At 41.6% G+C, this 17,576-nt stretch overlaps 1 protein-coding gene across 6 annotated transcripts in view; it reads left to right on the plus strand.

Annotated features, from left to right (window-relative positions):
* KIF15 (kinesin family member 15) overlaps nt 1-17,576 on the plus strand; it is an 81,983-nt gene that overhangs the window by 37,889 nt on the left and 26,518 nt on the right. For 4 of the 6 annotated variants that reach the window (XM_045048998.1, XM_045048991.1, XM_045048996.1 and 1 more), the window contains exons 12-17: nt 2,577-2,653; nt 2,886-3,095; nt 4,191-4,368; nt 8,947-9,088; nt 10,207-10,348; nt 16,687-16,884. In XM_045048998.1, coding sequence (XP_044904933.1) covers nt 2,577-2,653; nt 2,886-3,095; nt 4,191-4,368; nt 8,947-9,088; nt 10,207-10,348; nt 16,687-16,884 — 947 coding nt within the window. The remainder of the gene's footprint in view (nt 1-2,576; nt 2,654-2,885; nt 3,096-4,190; nt 4,369-8,946; nt 9,089-10,206; nt 10,349-16,686; nt 16,885-17,576) is intronic. The other 2 variants (XM_045048992.1, XM_045048995.1) reach the window with 2 other exon arrangements.

Genomic DNA, 17,576 nt, shown 5'->3' on the forward strand with positions numbered 1-17,576 from the left:
AAAAAAAGAAGCAACTCCTCTTCCATTCACATTTTATCATGACATTGCAGCACTGTGGTCCCATCTTCAGGCTCCACTTATGGTTCTAGTTCTCTTGCTGTTCCCACCACACCTGCAGTTACTGCCTCCACTAAAGTCTTGAACCCTCAAAGTCATCCATGAGGGCTGGAGTCCACTTCTTCCAAACTTCTGATCATGTTGGTATTTTTACCTCTTCCCATCAGTCAGGACTGTTCTTAACGGCATCGAGGATGGAGAATCCTTTCCAGAAGATTTTCAGTTGACTTTGCCCAGATACATTAGAGGAATCAGTATCAGTAACAGCTATATCCTTAGAAATGTATTTCTTAAATAGTGAGACTTAAATTTTGTCAGAATGACTCCTTGATCTATGGACTGCAGAATGGATGTTGTGTTAGCATGAAAACAGCATTTCATCTCATTATACATCCTCCATCAGAGCTCTTGGGTGACTAGGTGCATCGTCAATGAGCAGTAATATTTTGAAATGAATCTTTTTCTCCCTTCCCTTCCCTTCCTTCCCTCCCCTTCCCTCCCCTTCCCTCCATGCTTAGCACAGAGCCCAACATAGGGCTCCATCCCAAGACTCTGGGATCATGACCTGAGCCGAAATCAAGAGTTAGACGCTCAACTGACTTAGCCATCCTGAAAGGAATCTTTTTCCGAGCACTGTGGCTCAACAGTGGCCTTAAAATATTCAGTAAGCCATGTCAAACAGATGTGCTGTCATCCAGGCTGTGCTGTTTTGTTTACAGAGCACAGGCCCAGTAGATTTAGCATAATTCTTTTTTGTTGTTGAGTAGAAGTAAAGTTGATTTTTTTTTTTTAGCCTAACTCTTTTTTCTTTTTAAGTTTATTTATTTATCTTAGAGAGAGAGAGTGTGTGTAAGACAGGGGCAGAGAGAGAGAATCCCAAGCAGGCTTGCACTGTTAGCACAGAGCTTGATGCAGGGCTCGAACCCATGAACAGAGAGATCATACCTGAGCCACAGTTGGACACTCAACTGAGGCACCCAGGTGCCCCTATTTATCCTAATTCTTAAGGGCCCTAGGATTTTTCAGAAGGATAAATGAGCACTGGCTTCAGCTTGTAGTCACCAGCTGCATGGCCCCTAACAAGAGAGTCAGCCTGTCTCTTGAAGCTTTAAACCAGGCATTGACTTCTCCTCTCTAGCTATGAAAGTCCTAGATGGCATCCTCTTCAATGTGGTTTCATCCACATTGAAAACCTGTTATTGGTATAACCACCTTCATTATCTTCTGGACCACTTGCTGCAGCTTCTACAACACTTGCTTCTTCTACTTTTGTGTTAGGGAGATAGCTTCTTTCCTTAAACCTCATGACCCAACCTCTGCTACCTTCAAACTTTTCTTCTGTAGCTTCCTCGCCTCTCTCGGCCTTGACAGAATTGAAGAGAGTTAGGGCCTTGCTCTGGACTAGGCTTTGGCTCAAGGGAGTGTTATGGCTGGTTTGATCTTCTGTCTAGACCATTAAAAGTTTCTGCACATCAGCAATAACGCGGTTTTGCTTTCTTATCATTCATATATTCACTGGAGGAGCACTTTTCATTTCCTTCAAGAACTTTTCCTTCACATTCACAACTTGGCTAACTGGTACAAGAGGCCTAGCTGCCAGCCCGTCTTGGTTTCTGGCACACCTTCCTAAATAAGTGTAATCATTTCTAGCTTTTGATTTAAAGTGACACATGCGACTTTTTTTTTTTTTTTTTTTTTTTTTTTTTTTTTTTTTACTTGAACACTTAGAAGCTATTGTAGGGTTACTAAATGGGCCTGATTTCCATATTGTTGTGTCTCTGCGGACAGGGAGGCCTGAGGAGATGGGAAGAGACAGAAGGAACCAGATAGTCAAGCAGTCAGAAAACACATTTATTGATTGAGTTCGCCATCTTATATGGGCATGGTTTGTGGTGCCCAAAATAATGACAGTAGTTACCTCAAAGATCACTGATCACAGATCACCATAACGAGTAATAATAATGAAAATTTTTGAAATATTGCAAGAATTAACAGAATGTGAACAGAGACACGAGGTGAGCAACTGCTGGCAGAAAAATGGTGCCAGCAGGCTTGTGCAGGCTTGTGCAGACCTTCAGTGTGTAAAACACGCAGCATCTACAAAGCACAATAAAACAAAGAATGCCTGTACTTTGTAACCAGATACAGATACCATGTGTACGGAGTTCTGTGGGATGTGGTGGGGAAGGGGGAGTAGAAATAATTTTGAACAATTCTTCCCTTACAAGTGCTAAAAAGAGATATTAATAAATTTCATTTAGATCCACTTTCAAGACTCTGTCATATGTAATGTGTATTATGATTACTAAACAGGATAAGAGAAACTTATTTTTCTTCAAAGAGTCGCTAATTAGATTGGGTTAATATGAAATCTGTGATCTGGTGATGACAGTCTGATTCTTTTAGATTCATTGAGAGCAGTCAGTCAGAGGCTATTTTAGCTCAATTCTTGGTCCTAAAAATTGAGAGATAAACATTTCTTTCCTGTTTCCTTTTCTTTCTTACTGGATCAATTACAGGGAAAGATGAGACTAATTACATGAAGTATTTCCAAGAGGCGATGTTGTTCTTTAAGAAATCCGAACAGGAAAAGAAGGTAGGAAACCGAGTCGGTATAAAGCGGATTCCAGATTTTTTAGACTTTCACTACGTGGTACCTTTCTGAGTGAAATAAAAAGTGGCACAATTAAATAAAACAAAGGAAAGCTATGGAAAATCTAATTTTGCCTTTGAGATTAAGTGTCAAGTTAGCGTTTGTTGCTTGGTTTGTGGAAATTTAGGGAGGCTGATTTACTTTTCATGTTTAACCAAATTATGAATTTCTTAAGTCTCTGGTAGAAAAAGTTACCCAGTTAGAAGACCTCACCCTCAAAAAAGAAAAATTTATTCAGTCTAATAAAATGATTGTGAAATTCCGAGAGGATCAAATAATGCGCCTGGAGAAGCTCCACAAGGAATCCCGGGGAAGTTTTCTGCCTGCAGAGCAGGATCGCTTGTTGTCGGAATTAAGGGATGAGATCCAAACCCTGCGGGAACAAGTGAGTGCATGACATTTGTAGTATTTCTAAAAAGAAAGAAGGTTTGAGGCAAATATAAGTCTGTCGCCAAATTCGCTTAAGTTAATACAGTGGAAAGTGTTTTGAATGAATTCAGCTGAAGTGTGGTTGCACCTCCCCTGCCTCCATTTTCCAAGATGGCCGGCCGAAGGGGGAGGGGAGGAGCTTCGAAAAGTTGCTGTTAGCGCTTCCTCCCAGGCAAGGCGGGCCGCTGTGCTTGTCTCAATGGGCAGATTATCCTTACAGTGGGTTCCTTCCGACTTGTTGCCGGTTTTCCTTTTCCTGGAGAGGATGGGCGGTTACTACAGGCACATCCTTAAAAAAACGAAGAAAATCTGTTTCTGGCTTTTGTATCTTTCCGAGGCTTTTTTTAACGCATACTCAAACTAACGTGGATATTTTCACTCTTGTTCCTTTTTTTTTTTTTTTTTATTTTTTTTTTAACGTTTATTTATTTTTGAGACAGAGAGAGACAGAGCATGAATGGGGGAGGGTCAGAGAGAGGGAGACACAGAATCTGAAACAGGCTCCAGGCTCCGAGCTGTCAGCACAGAGCCCGACGCGGGGCTCGAACTCACGGACCGTGAGATCGAGACCTGAGCTGAAGTCGGACGCCTAACCGACTGAGCCACCCAGGCGCCCCTCTTGTTCCTTTTTAACACAAAAGGCAACTTACCTGACACGCTTTACTGCTGCTCTTTTCCTGTAGTGTGTCTTGGAGGGCACTGAATTCCGGTCAAGAGAGAGTTTTCCTTATTCTTTACACTGTGTTCATGTCACCAGTCCCCACTGCATGAAGAGTCGGCCACAGTGTGCACCCTTTGCACTTCTCTCCTTACGAGCCCGTGCCTGCACGAAAATCTCAAGGCACGACCCAGGCGGGGAAAAATGGCGCTGGAGGCGATGGGCATGTTTAGTGTGATCACACACGCCGGTTGCTGTCCACAGTCCTTGCCACGGGCCACCGCCCCCGGTGCACGCAGCATTCCTAACGTTTCCTGATGGCTTTGCGGCAAGACTGGCCATTAAGGAGAAATGTCTGTCCATACGTAAGCCTGTCCTTCTTCTGTGTCGCAGATAGAGCACCACCCCAGGGTTGCAAAGTATGCTATGGAAAACCATTCCCTCAGGGAGGAGAACAGAAGATTGAGATTGTTAGAGCCTGTGAAAAGAGCCCAAGAAATGGATGCCCAGACCATTGCAGTACTAGAAAAAGCTTTCTCCGAACTATCTGGCACAGAGAAAAAGGACAAGGGTAAGAAATGATGGTTGTCTGCATGCCTTGTAGGGGCTGGGAGGCTGTTTGAAAGGGCATTTATATTACCTCACAGGCGGGGTCTTCATTGTAGCCTCTAGACCTGGTGTGCGTATACATACTTACGCTTTTATGTTATCAAAAGGCATTTCCTAAAGCTTTTTTTCACAAATCACATGTAGTGAGTTATGTAGGCTAACTGACATGTCAATGAAACATAGTTGTGTTGCGTTGATAAAGACAGTTTTTATTTCTGTTTTGTTGATAAAAGATTCAGATATTACTTATAATTTTTATTAAATGAAACTTACCTGTTAGAAGTATTTGAAATTAAAAGTGCTTAACTAATCAACACGGATGAATGTTGAGTAGAGACGTTTACCTGGCCAGCTAAGGTCTGTGCAGCGCGAGAGGCAATGGAAGGTCAGGGTCCTGATCCCAGCACGGCGCTTGCAGCCTGAAGACATGGGTGCCAGTTATGTTGACCAGCATACACTGTTAGTCCTAGGCGGTTCCCGTCTATTTGTAGTCTGTGAAAAGTGGCCCAGTTAGTGGGATTTGGCAACAAAGTCTGTGTTTGCCCCACTTTTTTTTTTTAAGTTTTACTTATTTGGAGAGAGAGGGTACGCAAACAGGAGGGGCAGAGAGAGGGGGAGATAGAGAATCCCGAGCAGTCTCCCGTGTTGCTGGCGCACAGCTCGATGCATATCTCAAACTTACAAACTGTGAGATCATGACCTGAGTTGAAATCAGGAGTCAGCCGCTTAACCAACTGAGCCACCCAGGTACCCCAGTGCATTTGCTCCATTCTTAGAGTGAGTATTTTTGTGGGCTCTTCTCATATTCGGTGGCAGCCTTTGTGTCATTCCCGGTTGCAATTAAGAAAACCCTAATGTTACCAGCACTCATGACGAAGCCTGTTCATTTATTTAAAAAAAAAAAAATTTTTTTTTTAACGTTTATTTATTTTTGAGACAGAGAGAGACAGAGAATGAGCTGGGAAGGGGCAGAGAGAGAGGGAGACACAGAATCCAAAGCAGGCTCCATGTTCTGAGCTGTCAGCACAGAGCCTGACATGGGGCTCAAACTCACAGATGGTGAGATCATGACCTGAGCCGAGGTCGGACGCTCAACTGACTGAGCCATCCAGGCGCATCCCCCCCAAATTTTTTTTTAATGTTTATTTTTTATTTTTGAGAGAGACACAACGTGAGTGGGGGAGGGGCCAAGAGAGAGGGAGAGACAGAATCTGAAGCAGGCTGCAGGCTCTCAGCTGTCAGCACTGAGCCACCCAGGCACCACTGTGCCCTTTTTAAATTTTCATTTTGCAAGCCTTCTTCCATTCTGTTATGACTCAATAAAAGAATAAAATTCACAGTATTTGGTTTGTAGAGAGGCTGATTTTAGACGTGAAGTTAAGGTCACAGTTTTTGTTCTTTATTTCAGCTATTTTTCCTTACAATGCTCTCTAGTTTTTTCGCCATTTTGGCCTCAAATAATTCCTTGGCTTACATACCTTTGAAAGATACTAATGGTCATTTCTGGATCCCACCATCTTCCAAACAAGAATCATTCTCTAAATAACTGTTACATGAAGTTTTCCCTCGGTGGAACTCATTGGAACTCTCTTCAACATAATTAGTCTTCTAAACAATCCCTGAAAATATTTTCCACCTGTTAGATGGTACCAAGCTCTTTCAACTTGCTGCCTTTGCTATTTGGTTCCTCTTCTAAATAATTTATTGACTGGTGATATTAGCCTTTGGCATGAATTTCTGCAGTATTCGCCCATTGATGGTTCACCATCCAGCGGTGTGTGTGTTGTACTTCATGGCTTGCTCTTTCCCCTGTTGGAAAACGTGTTGCCTTAAATACACCCCTACATCCTGTGGCTTCTCAACCTCTCAAAAACCAGTACTCTCTGACACCCTGTGTGGTGTCTTTGTCTCTTACTGAGCTACATACAGGCTCTTGTTTTTTAGGGTCCACCTTCCAACCCATCTCTCATTTTTCCTTCTTTGCTTCAAAATGAATACCTGGCCGAGAACTTAAAAAAAAATGTGCTCAAAATTCTCAATAAGATACTAGCAAATCGAATTCAACCACATATAAAAAGAATTATTCACCATGATCAAGTGGGATTCATTCCTGGGATGCAGGGCTGGTTCAACATTCGCAAATCAATCAACGTGATACATCACATTAACAAAAAAAAAAGAGAAGAACCATATGATCCTGTCAATCGATGCAGAAAAGGCCTTTGACAAAATCCAGCACCCTTTCTTAATAAAAACCCTTGAGAAAGTCGGGATAGAAGGAACATACTTAAAGATCATAAAAGCCATTTATGAAAAGCCCACAGCTAACATCATCCTCAACGGGGAAAAACTGAGAGCTTTTTCCCTGAGATCAGGAACACGACAAGGATGCCCACTCTCACCGCTGCTGTTTAACATAGTGCTGGAAGTTCTAGCATCAGCAATCAGACAACAAAAGGAAATCAAATGCATCAAAATTGGCAAAGATGAAGTCAAGCTTTCGCTTTTTGCAAATGACATGATATTATACATGGAAAATCCGATAGACTCCACCAAAAGTCTGCTAGAACTGATACAGGAATTCAGCAAAGTTGCAGGATACAAAATCAATGTACAGAAATCAGTTGCATTCTTATACACTAACAATGAAGCAACAGAAAGACAAATAAAGAAACTGATCCCATTCACAATTGCACCAAGAAGCATAAAATACCTAGGAATAAATCTAACCAAAGATGTAAAGGATCTGTATGCTGAAAACTATAGAAAGCTTATGAAGGAAATTGAAGAAGATTTAAAGAAATGGAAAGACATTCCCTGCTCATGGATTGGAAAAATAAATATTGTCAAAATGTCAATACTACCCAAAGCTATCTACACATTCAATGCAATCCCAATCAAAATTGCACCAGCATTCTTCTCGAAACTAGAACAAGCAATCCTAAAATTCATATGGAACCACAAAAGGCCCCGAATAGCCAAAGGAATTTTGAAGAAGACCAAAGCAGGAGGCATCACAATCCCAGACTTTAGCCTCTACTACAAAGCTGTCATCATCAAGACAGCATGGTATTGGCACAAAAACAGACACATAGACCAATGGAATAGAATAGAAACCCCAGAACTAGACCCACAAACGTATGACCAACTCATCTTTGACAAAGCAGGAAAGAACATCCAATGGAAAAAAGACAGCCTCTTTAACAAATGGTGCTGGGAGAACTGGACAGCAACATGCAGAAGGTTGAAACTAGACCACTTTCTCACACCATTCACAAAAATAAACTCAAAATGGGTAAAGGACCTAAATGTGAGACAGGAAACCATCAAAACCTTAGAGGAGAAAGCAGGAAAAGACCTCTCTGACCTCAGCCGTAACAATTTCTTACTTGACACATCCCCAAAGGCAAGGGAAGTAAAAGCAAAAATGAACTACTGGGACCTTATGAAGATAAAAAGCTTCTGCACAGCAAAGGAAACAACCAACAAAACTAAAAGGCAACCAACGGAATGGGAAAAGATATTCGCAAATGACATATCGGACAAAGGGCTAGTATCCAAAATCTATAAAGAGCTCACCAAACTCCACACCCGAAAAACAAATAACCCAGTGAAGAAATGGGCAGAAAACATGAATAGACACTTCTCTAAAGAAGACATCCGGATGGCCAACAGGCACATGAAAAGATGTTCAGCGTCGCTCCTTATCAGGGAAATACAAATCAAAACCACACTCAGGTGTCACCTCACGCCAGTCAGAGTGGCCAAAATGAACAAATCAGGAGACTATAGATGCTGGAGAGGATGTGGAGAAACGGGAACCCTCTTGCACTGTTGGTGGGAATGCAAATTGGTGCAGCCGCTCTGGAAAGCAGTGTGGAGGTTCCTCAGAAAATTAAAAATAGACCTACCCTATGACCCAGCAATAGCACTGCTAGGAATTTATCCAAGGGATACAGGAGTACTGATGCATAGGGCCACTTGTACCCCAATGTTCATAGCAGCACTCTCAACAATAGCCAAATTATGGAAAGAGCCTAAATGTCCATCAACTGATGAATGGATAAAGAAATTGTGGTTTATATACACAATGGAATATTACGTGGCAATGAGAAAAAATGAAATATGGCCTTTTGTAGCAACGTGGATGGAACTGGAGAGTGTGATGCTAAGTGAAATAAGCCATACAGAGAAAGACAGATACCATATGGTTTCACTCTTATGTGGATCCTGAGAAACTTAACAGGAACCCATGGGGGAGGGGAAGGAAAAAAAAAAAAGAGGTTAGAGTGGGAGAGAGCCAAAGCATAAGAGACTCTTAAAAACTGAGAACAAACTGAGGGTTGATGGGGGGTGGGAGGGAGGAAAGGGTATGATGGGTATTGAGGAGGGCACCTTTTGGGATGAGCACTGGGTGTTGTATGGAAACCAATTTGTCAATAAATTTCATATAAAAAAAAATAAAAAAATAAATAAATTAAAAAAAAATGTGCTCTGTTATTCTTGTCTTTCAAAGACTGAGTTGTTTCCTTATTACCAGGTCAACCGGGATTTTCTCCTAAAGCACCAAAGGAGCCATGTTCTTTAGTGAACACTGAGAAGTTGAAAACACAACTCCTGCAAATTCAGGCAGAGCTGAATAATTCAAAGCAAGAATATGAAGAATTCAAAGAACTAACGAGGTAAGGTGTAAATACCCATTCGTGCTTACCTATTTCAGTATCTTTTAGTGTTGAGTTGTTTTCGTGTTTAATATTGATAATTTGAGCATTTTACTTTAAATATGAATTCGCATTTAGCAACTAACCTGTGGCATGAAGAAAAAGCCCTTTTAATATATATATATATATATTTTTTTTTTTTTAATTTTTTTTTTCAACGTTTATTTATTTTTGGGACAGAGACAGAGCATGAACGGGGGAGGGGCAGAGAGAGAGGGAGACACAGAATCGGAAACAGGCTCCAGGCTCTGAGCCATCAGCCCAGAGCCCGACGCGGGGCTCGAACTCCCGGACCGCGAGATCGTGACCTGGCTGAAGTTGGACGCTTAACCGACTGCGCCACCCAGGCGCCCCTCTTTTAATATATTTAATGAACTAAATGATACGGATGTTTTCACTGATACACCTGTATCTGGTTACCAATTTTAAATCAGTGTTTTTATGAATGAAGTCAAGATTTTTAGAAATTATAGGTTTGTTAATATTCTTTATGCTCTTTGTGTAAAAGAAAACGAAGATGAACCACATTCATATTATAACTAAGATTAATCCTGTCCTAAAAAAAAGAAGCGTTCATTTTAAAAATAATATATCATGTGTGCTATCGTCATGGACTACTTGGGCTTTTGAATTGGAACTCTACCATTTACTAGTTAAATACTTTACACTGTAGTTAATTCTCATATGCTGTATTTTCCCCAACTGGAAAATGAAGGTAATAATCTGAGAATATCTCTGAGTTAGAAAACTATCAAGTAATGTGAGAGTATAAAGTGTAAAGTGTTCGGGCGCCTGGGTGGCTCAGTCGATTGAGCGTCCGACTTCGGCTCAGGTCATGGTCTCACGAACGTGAGTTCGAGCCCTGTGTCGGACTCTGTGCTGGCAGCTCGGAGCCTGGAGCCTGCTTCAGATTCTGTGTCTCCCTCTCTGTTCCTCCCCCACTCGCACTCTTTCTTTCCGTTTGTCTGTCTGTCTCTCTCTCAAAAATAAAGATAAAAAAAAATTTTAAGTGTAAAGTGTTTTACAAATGTATAACATTACTTATTACCTAAAGTACTTGACTTTTAAATATCTCTTAGGAAAAAGCAGCTAGAATTGGAGTCAGAGCTTCAGTCTTTGCAAAAAGCAAACCTTAATCTTGAAAACCTTCTGGAAGCAACAAAAGCCTGCAAGCGACAAGAAGTTTCTCAGCTGAATAAAATTCATGCCGAAACGCTTAAGGTAGGCGATCTGAAGCACTTCTTCGATCCTAAGTCAGTTTGATCTCATTTTGTTAACAGTGGAGAGAATCTGCACTGATGGTTGCCAGATACGATAGAATCTCTTGCAGACGGTTAACTCCAGGGTGACTCTGGTCCTAGTGTTCTGATGGGGTGCTCCAGGGGTGGGGTGGGGTGGGAAAGAATGTGGCATTTGAAATCAGACCTGGGTTCAAATTTTCATCTGTCACTAAACTTAGGCAGGATTTCCTAACTTCTTTAAAAAAATATTTCTTTTAATGTTTATTTATATTTTGAGAGACAGAGAGAGAGCACAAGTTGACGGAGGGCAGAGAGAGAGGGAGACACAGAATCCGAAGCAGGCTCTGAGCTATCAGCACAGAGATGTCTCGAACTCATGAGACATGAGATCATGAACTGAGCCGACGTCAGATGCTCAACCAACTGAGCCACCCAGGCGCCCCAGGGTTTCCTAATGTCCAAGCCTCATATTTATGATCTCCAAATTAAGGGTGAGACTAATTTGACTGTAGGTTTTTTAGAACATCAAATGGGATAGTAGAGTGCCTGGCGCCTGGTGGATCTCGGCAGCTGTTGCTATAATGTACTGTGTACCCACAGCTGTTGTAGAAGAATAGACATTTTAAAGACAAAGACCCCTAAAGGATCCAGGTAACACTAATAATACTAGGAGGGCTTCTTTCCCTAAACAGCCATAGCCTTCATAAAAGAAAAAAAAATGAACATCTAAGAATGTGGAGAGGAGGAGAAGCAAAACATTAAAGAGGTGATGATGCTGATGCCAGTGATTGAGCTTTTGGACCAAATTCTCTGAAGGCTAAAAAAATGTTTCTTATACATCTTAAAAATAGATGTTTATCCCTACTGGTTATTTTACAAGGGATATTTTTGGTGTCGCTTAATAGGAGACTTCTTTTAAAAGAAGTTTTATTCATTCATTTGAATAGGCAATTCACATGACTGGAATTGTTAAAGGTACAAAGAATATATGGTGACAAGTCTCTCCCTGCTGTCCTTCCTGCCGACCATCCAAGGCCCTTTTTGGAAGTAGTCACTGTTACTCAGTCTTGGTTTTGGTTTCCATCCTTTAATTTTTAATTTTTTCTTTTTTTCAATTTTAATTGAATTCTAGTTTACATACAATATCATTGTTGTAGCTTCAGATGTACAACATAGTAATGTGACCATTCTATACGTTGTGCAGTGCTTACCCAGTAAGTATAGTCCCCATCTGTCACCATACAGAGTTATTACAATATGATTGACTGTAATCCCTATGCTGTACATTACATCCCTTTGGCTTATTTATTTTACAACTGGGAGTTTGTAACTCTTAATCCCCTTAGGCCATCTCACCTATCTTCCCCAACCCCTTCTCCTCTGGCAACCACCATGAGTCTATTTCTGGTTTGTTTTGTTTTGTATTTAATTAATTAATTAATTTTTAATAGGGGCCCCTGGGTGGCCCAGTCATTTAAGCGTCTGACTTCGGCTCAGGTCATGATCTCATGTCTCATGAGTTCGAAACATCTCTGTGCTGACAGTTCAGAGCCTGGAGTCTGCTTCAGATTCTGTGTCTCCCTCTCTCTCTATCCCTTCCCAACTCGTGCTGTGTGTTTGTGTCTCTCCAAAATAAATAAACATTAAAAAAAGATTTATAAAAAAATGTTTTTAATGTTTATTTTTGAGTAATCTCCACACCCACTGTGGGACTTGAACCCACAACCCTGAGATCAAGAGTCTCACAGTCTACTGACTGAGCCACGCAGGCACCCCTTGTTTTGTTGTTTTAGATTCCATATTTAAGTGAAATCATATAGTATTTGTCTTTTTCTGACTTATTTCACTTAGCATGATACCCTCTATGTCCATCCATGCTGTCACCAATGGCAAGATCTCAGTCTTTTTTATGGCTGAGTAATATTCGTGTGTGTGTGTGTGTGTGTGTGTGTGTGTGTGTGTGTGTGACATCTTTATCCATTCGTCTATTGATGGACACTTGGGTTGCTTGTATGTCTTGGCTATTGGAAATAATGCTGCAGAAAAACATAGGGGTGCATATATTTTTTTCAAATTAGTGTTTCCATTTTCTTTATGTAAATACCCAGCAGTAGAATTTTGCTGGACCTATTGTAGTTCTATTTTAACTTTTTGGGAAACCTCCATACTGTTTTTCACAGCGGCTGCACGATTTACATTCCCACCAACAGTGCAGGAGGACTTCCTTTCTCTTGTCCTTTTAATACTAGCCATTCTGACAGGTGTGAGGTGTTGATTGCTCATGGTGGTTTTGATCTGTGTTTCCCTGATGCTGAGTGATGTTGAGCATTTTTTCATGTGCATGCTGCCCATCTGGATGTTTTCTGTGGAGAAATGTCTATTTGGGTCCTCTGTCCTTTTTTAATTGGATTATTTGGGGTTTTTTGGTTTTGAGTTTTATGAGTTCTTTATATATTTTAGATCTTAAACTCTTATTGAATGTCATTTGCAAGTATCTTCTGCCATTCAGTAGGTTGCCCTTTTGTTTTGTTGGTGGTTTCCTTTGCTGTGCAAAAGCCTTTTACTTTGATGTCCCACTTGCTTATTCCTTTTTTCTTATTTTACACAAATGGTAACGTATTATACATATCATTCTACACCTGGTTTTTTTTGGATTTTCCTTAGAGTGTGTCCCATGACTAAAAAGAACTTTCTCTCTTGTTTTGTTTTGTTTTGTTTTTTGACAGCTGCACATAAATCTGTTCTATGGATGTATCATGATTTATTTAACCTCGAAAATGCTATTTTAAAAAATAAAGGTAGAATGTTTTTCTTTGGTCTTTAAAAATGATGGCCTTTAAATTCTGTGTAGGAGATTATTTTAAAATATTTGCAGAGGGGCTCCTGGGTGGCTCATTAAGCATCTGACTCTTGGTTATGGCTCAGGTCATGATCTCACAGTTTGTGGGTTCAGTCCTCACATCGGGCTCTACACTGACAGTGTGGAGTCTGCTTGGGATTCTCTCTCTCTTTCTGCCCCTCCCCTACTTGCACACGCTCTCTCTTTCTCTCTCAAAATAAACTAAGAAAAAAAAAATTCCTGGGGTGCCTGGGTGGCTCAGTCAGTTAAGTGTCTGACTCTTGATTTCGGCTCCGGTGGATGGGATTAAGCCCTGAGTTGGGCTCTGCACTGACATTATGGAACCTACTTGGGATTCTCCATCCCTCTCTCTCTCTACCCATTCCCCACTCTCTGTCTCTATCAAATAAATAAACATTAAAAAAATACTTGTACAACATTGCCAAATGTTTTATAATCCTGTGTTTGTAGCCCTCTACCTTGGTAGAATTCTAGAGCTTGAAGCACCATGCATGGCAGGCTAGTCCTACTTCCTCCATTTATAGCTCTGCACATAAGACTAAAGTGATAACGTTTTGCCAAGAGTAGCCCAGCCCTTCAGAGCTTTCGTTGTTGTTCGTTTTCAACTATATGAGTACTTTATGAATACGTTCTTCTTGTTTAGAAGAAACATATACATACATCTGTAAGTTTCGGTTCAAGTTCTTTTTCAGCACTCTTGCCAGTCAGGTTCTAATCCAGTCCTTCATCCCCCATCCCTGGGAGTCATTTGTTATCAGTTTAGGAATCTTTTTACTTGGCAGTTTTCTATGGTAAATATGCATGGACTGGGAAAATATACCAAGTTATTTCATACATTGTTTTTTTGTTGTGCTTTGTTTTTAAAATTCAATGGAATCATCCTACGTATGTTATTCTTCAGTGGACCTTTGTTAACTGGGTTATGCTGGGGTCATTCCACATTAACTAGTACGTAGAGCTCTACCTCATTTTACATCTAGGCTGCCATGTTTTGGACAACCCATGGCTTGTTTAGGTGTTTGCCAGGGTAGGTAGGTGTTCTTTGGGGGTGGAGTCTGTGGACGGAGTGGTCGTCTTCTGATGTCTCAGGAGTGGGGTCATTCCCATTCAAGTGACCACTGGGTGTCTGCACCATGTGCTCTCCCAGGAGGTCTGGGAGCCCTCACTGCCCAGCGCCAGCCCCTGGAACTGGCACTGTCTGACTCTTTAATGTTTGACAGTCTGATGGGTGAGGGATGTTATCTTGTGAAGGTTTTAAGCCTCATTTCTTTTACTTCTGTTAAAGTCTCATATCTATGATTGCTGTCCTTTTTCATGGAGGAAAAAGAAAAATAAGTCTGTTTTCCTATTAGTTGTTTTACCTTCTGATTTGTAGTTTTTAACGTGTTACTCTTTTGTGTGTTGTACGTACTACTGCCAGTGTATTCGCCATCAGGTTGTTTGTCCTTTTGTATGTGATTCTGTTAAAAAGAACTTTTTCAATTTTGATATAGCCAGGTTTATTCATCTTTCGTATTTGTGACTTACGTATTTTTTTTCTGGGTACAGTATACTTGATTGATGGTATGTGAGAAGGTAGGGCTCCCCAAGCCCCTCTCCTTTTTCAGGGGGCCTGGGATGGAAACTGTGTAGAGGTCAGGAGATTCTCAGTGTGTTGGGGATGAGTTGGGGAAAGGACTCCTCAGAAGCTGAGGGCCTCTGTCTTCCCCTTGCTCTCCTCAGGGCTGGTGGTCCAGGAGATGTTTACTCCTTGAATGCCATGTGGACCATGAGGTCTACCACCCGGTTGCTGTAGCAAAGTTCATTGTCATACCAGGAAATGAGCTTAACAGAATGGTCATTGAGGCAATGCCAGCCCCAGCATCAAAGATGGAAGAGTGGTTGTCACTGTTAAAGTTGAGGACAAACCTGGTCCTCCCTGTAGCCCAGGATGCCCTTGAGGGGGCCCTCCGATGTCTGCTTCACCACCTTCTTGACGTCATTGTATTTGGCAGCTTTCTCCAGGCAGCAGGTCAGATCCATGGATCTGACACATTAGGAGTGGAAACATGGAGAGCCATGCCAGTGAGCTTCCTGTTCAGCTCAGGGATGGCCTTGCTTGCAGCCTTGGCAGCACCAGTAGAAGCAGAGCTGATGTTCTGGGTGGCAGTGATGGCATGGACTGTGGTCTTGAGTCCCTCCATGATGCCAAAGTTTTCATGGATGACCTTGGCCAGAGGGGCCAAGCTGTTGGCGGTACAGGAGGCATTGCTGACAATCTTGAGGGAGTTCTCATAATTCTCAGGGTTCACGCCCATCACAAACATGGGGGCATCAGCAGAAGGGGCAGAGGTGATGACCCTCTTGGCCCCACTCTTCACATGAGCCCCAGCCTTCTCTATGGTTATGAAGACCCTAGCAGACTTGTCCCATTTGATGTTGGTGGGATCTGGCTTCTGGAAGATGGAGATGGGCTCTCCATTGATGACAGGTTTGCAGTTCTCAGCCTTGACTGTACTATGGAGTTTGCCTTGGTTGGAATCGTACTAGAACATGTAGACCATGTAATTAAGATCAATGAAGGGATCATTAATGGCAACAATATCCACTTAGCCAGGAGTTAAAATCATCGCTGATGACCAAGTGCCTAATTTGGCTGAATCCGGTTACCCTGACCTTCACCATGGTATCTCGGGGACATGGCTGGCTACAGCGGAAGATGAGGCTGTCTGTCCAACGGGGAGGAGCAGAGAGCCTCTTTTATGTATTTTTAAAGGCCCAGACAGTCTCAAGATCATCAGTATAATTTTATTTTTACACTGAGATGTTTAATGCATCTGCTATTTTATTTTTGAATGGTGTGACTTAGGGATTTAACTTTTTTTTTTTTTTAATGTTCATTTTTGAAAGAGAGAGAGAGAGAGACAGAGAGAGAGAGAGACAGAGAGTGAGCCGGGGAGGGGCCAAGAGAGGGAAACACAGAATCCGAAGCACGGAGCCCAACGCGGGGCCCAAACCCACGAACCTTGAGATCATGACCTGAGCCGAAGTCGGATGCCCTACAGACTGAGCCACCCAGGCGCACCAGGGATTTAACTTTTAATAGTCCTTTTTTTTCTCACTAATTTGAACTTTCAACATAAATCACTCTTTTTCTGTGTATTTGATGTAGGCCAGGGAAATCTTTCCAATTTGTTCTCCTTTCACTTGTCTCTTCTTGTACAATTACTCTTTGTATGAAGTTTGGAATTGGCTGATCTAGTTTCAGTTTTAAAAATCTTAAGAGAATTTTCCTTGAGACCGCATTGAATTGATAGATTTGTTTCTACTTGGGCATTTCTCTGCTGCCTCTCAAGGATACTCTTCTTTTGATGATTAGAATTTCAATTTTATCCTTTCTGTTCACATGGTTATTACTCAGTGCTATGGCTGTGTTGTTCACGAGTGCTAATGTTGTCCATAATCACTTTTTGCCGCAGATTATAACTACACCAACCAAGGCTTATCAACTTTGGTCTCGACCAGTACCAAAACTAAGCCCCGAAGCAGGGAGCTCTGGCCCTGTGCTTGCTCAGAATCCCAGCACATTAGATGATAATATCTTGAATGAGCCAGTTCCACCTGAGATGAATGAACAGGCTTTTGAGGCCATTTCTGAAGAGCTTAGGATGGTGCAGGTAATGGTTAGTTTTAGAAAAAGCAAGTAACTAGACATTCATTGAGAAACTCCCTGTATCTTGTCAGCTCTAATATGTAGTGTTCAAATCTGTGTGGTATTAAAATTGTATCTTGTTAAACACGGGTGTGTGAAAGCAGAAATCAGCCTGCTTTTGCTCGTTCTTTTTGTTTGCTCTGCGGTATTTAGCAAGTCCCACTGTCTAGTCTCCTCAGGTTTTGGCTCTCTCCTATATGAAGAGACCAGTCTTGTCCCCAGCTTCAAGTTCCAGAACGGGTTTATATAGCACAGTACTGTATCTGCAAAGAAAATTAAAATAATTGAAAGAATCTTCTTATACATCGAATTGCAGACAGTTTTTTTTTTTTTTTTAATTTTTTTTTTTCAACGTTTATTTATTTTTGGGACAGAGAGAGACAGAGCATGAACGGGGGAGGGGCAGAGAGAGAGGGAGACACAGAATCGGAAACAGGCTCCAGGCTCTGAGCCATCAGCCCAGATCCTGACGCGGGGCTCGAACTCACGGACCGCGAGATCGTGACCTGGCTGAAGTCGGACGCTTAACCGACTGCGCCACCCAGGCGCCCCAAGACAGTTTTTGATGTATTTGAAAGAACATGTGAAATGTGTTTATCTCAGAATTCTGGTGATTTATTTTTTCAGAAAGTTTTTCTGCTGTTTGACAATACTTAG

Source organism: Felis catus, chromosome A2 (genome assembly GCF_018350175.1).
Source record: "Felis catus isolate Fca126 chromosome A2, F.catus_Fca126_mat1.0, whole genome shotgun sequence".
Taxonomy (NCBI): domain Eukaryota; kingdom Metazoa; phylum Chordata; class Mammalia; order Carnivora; family Felidae; genus Felis; species Felis catus.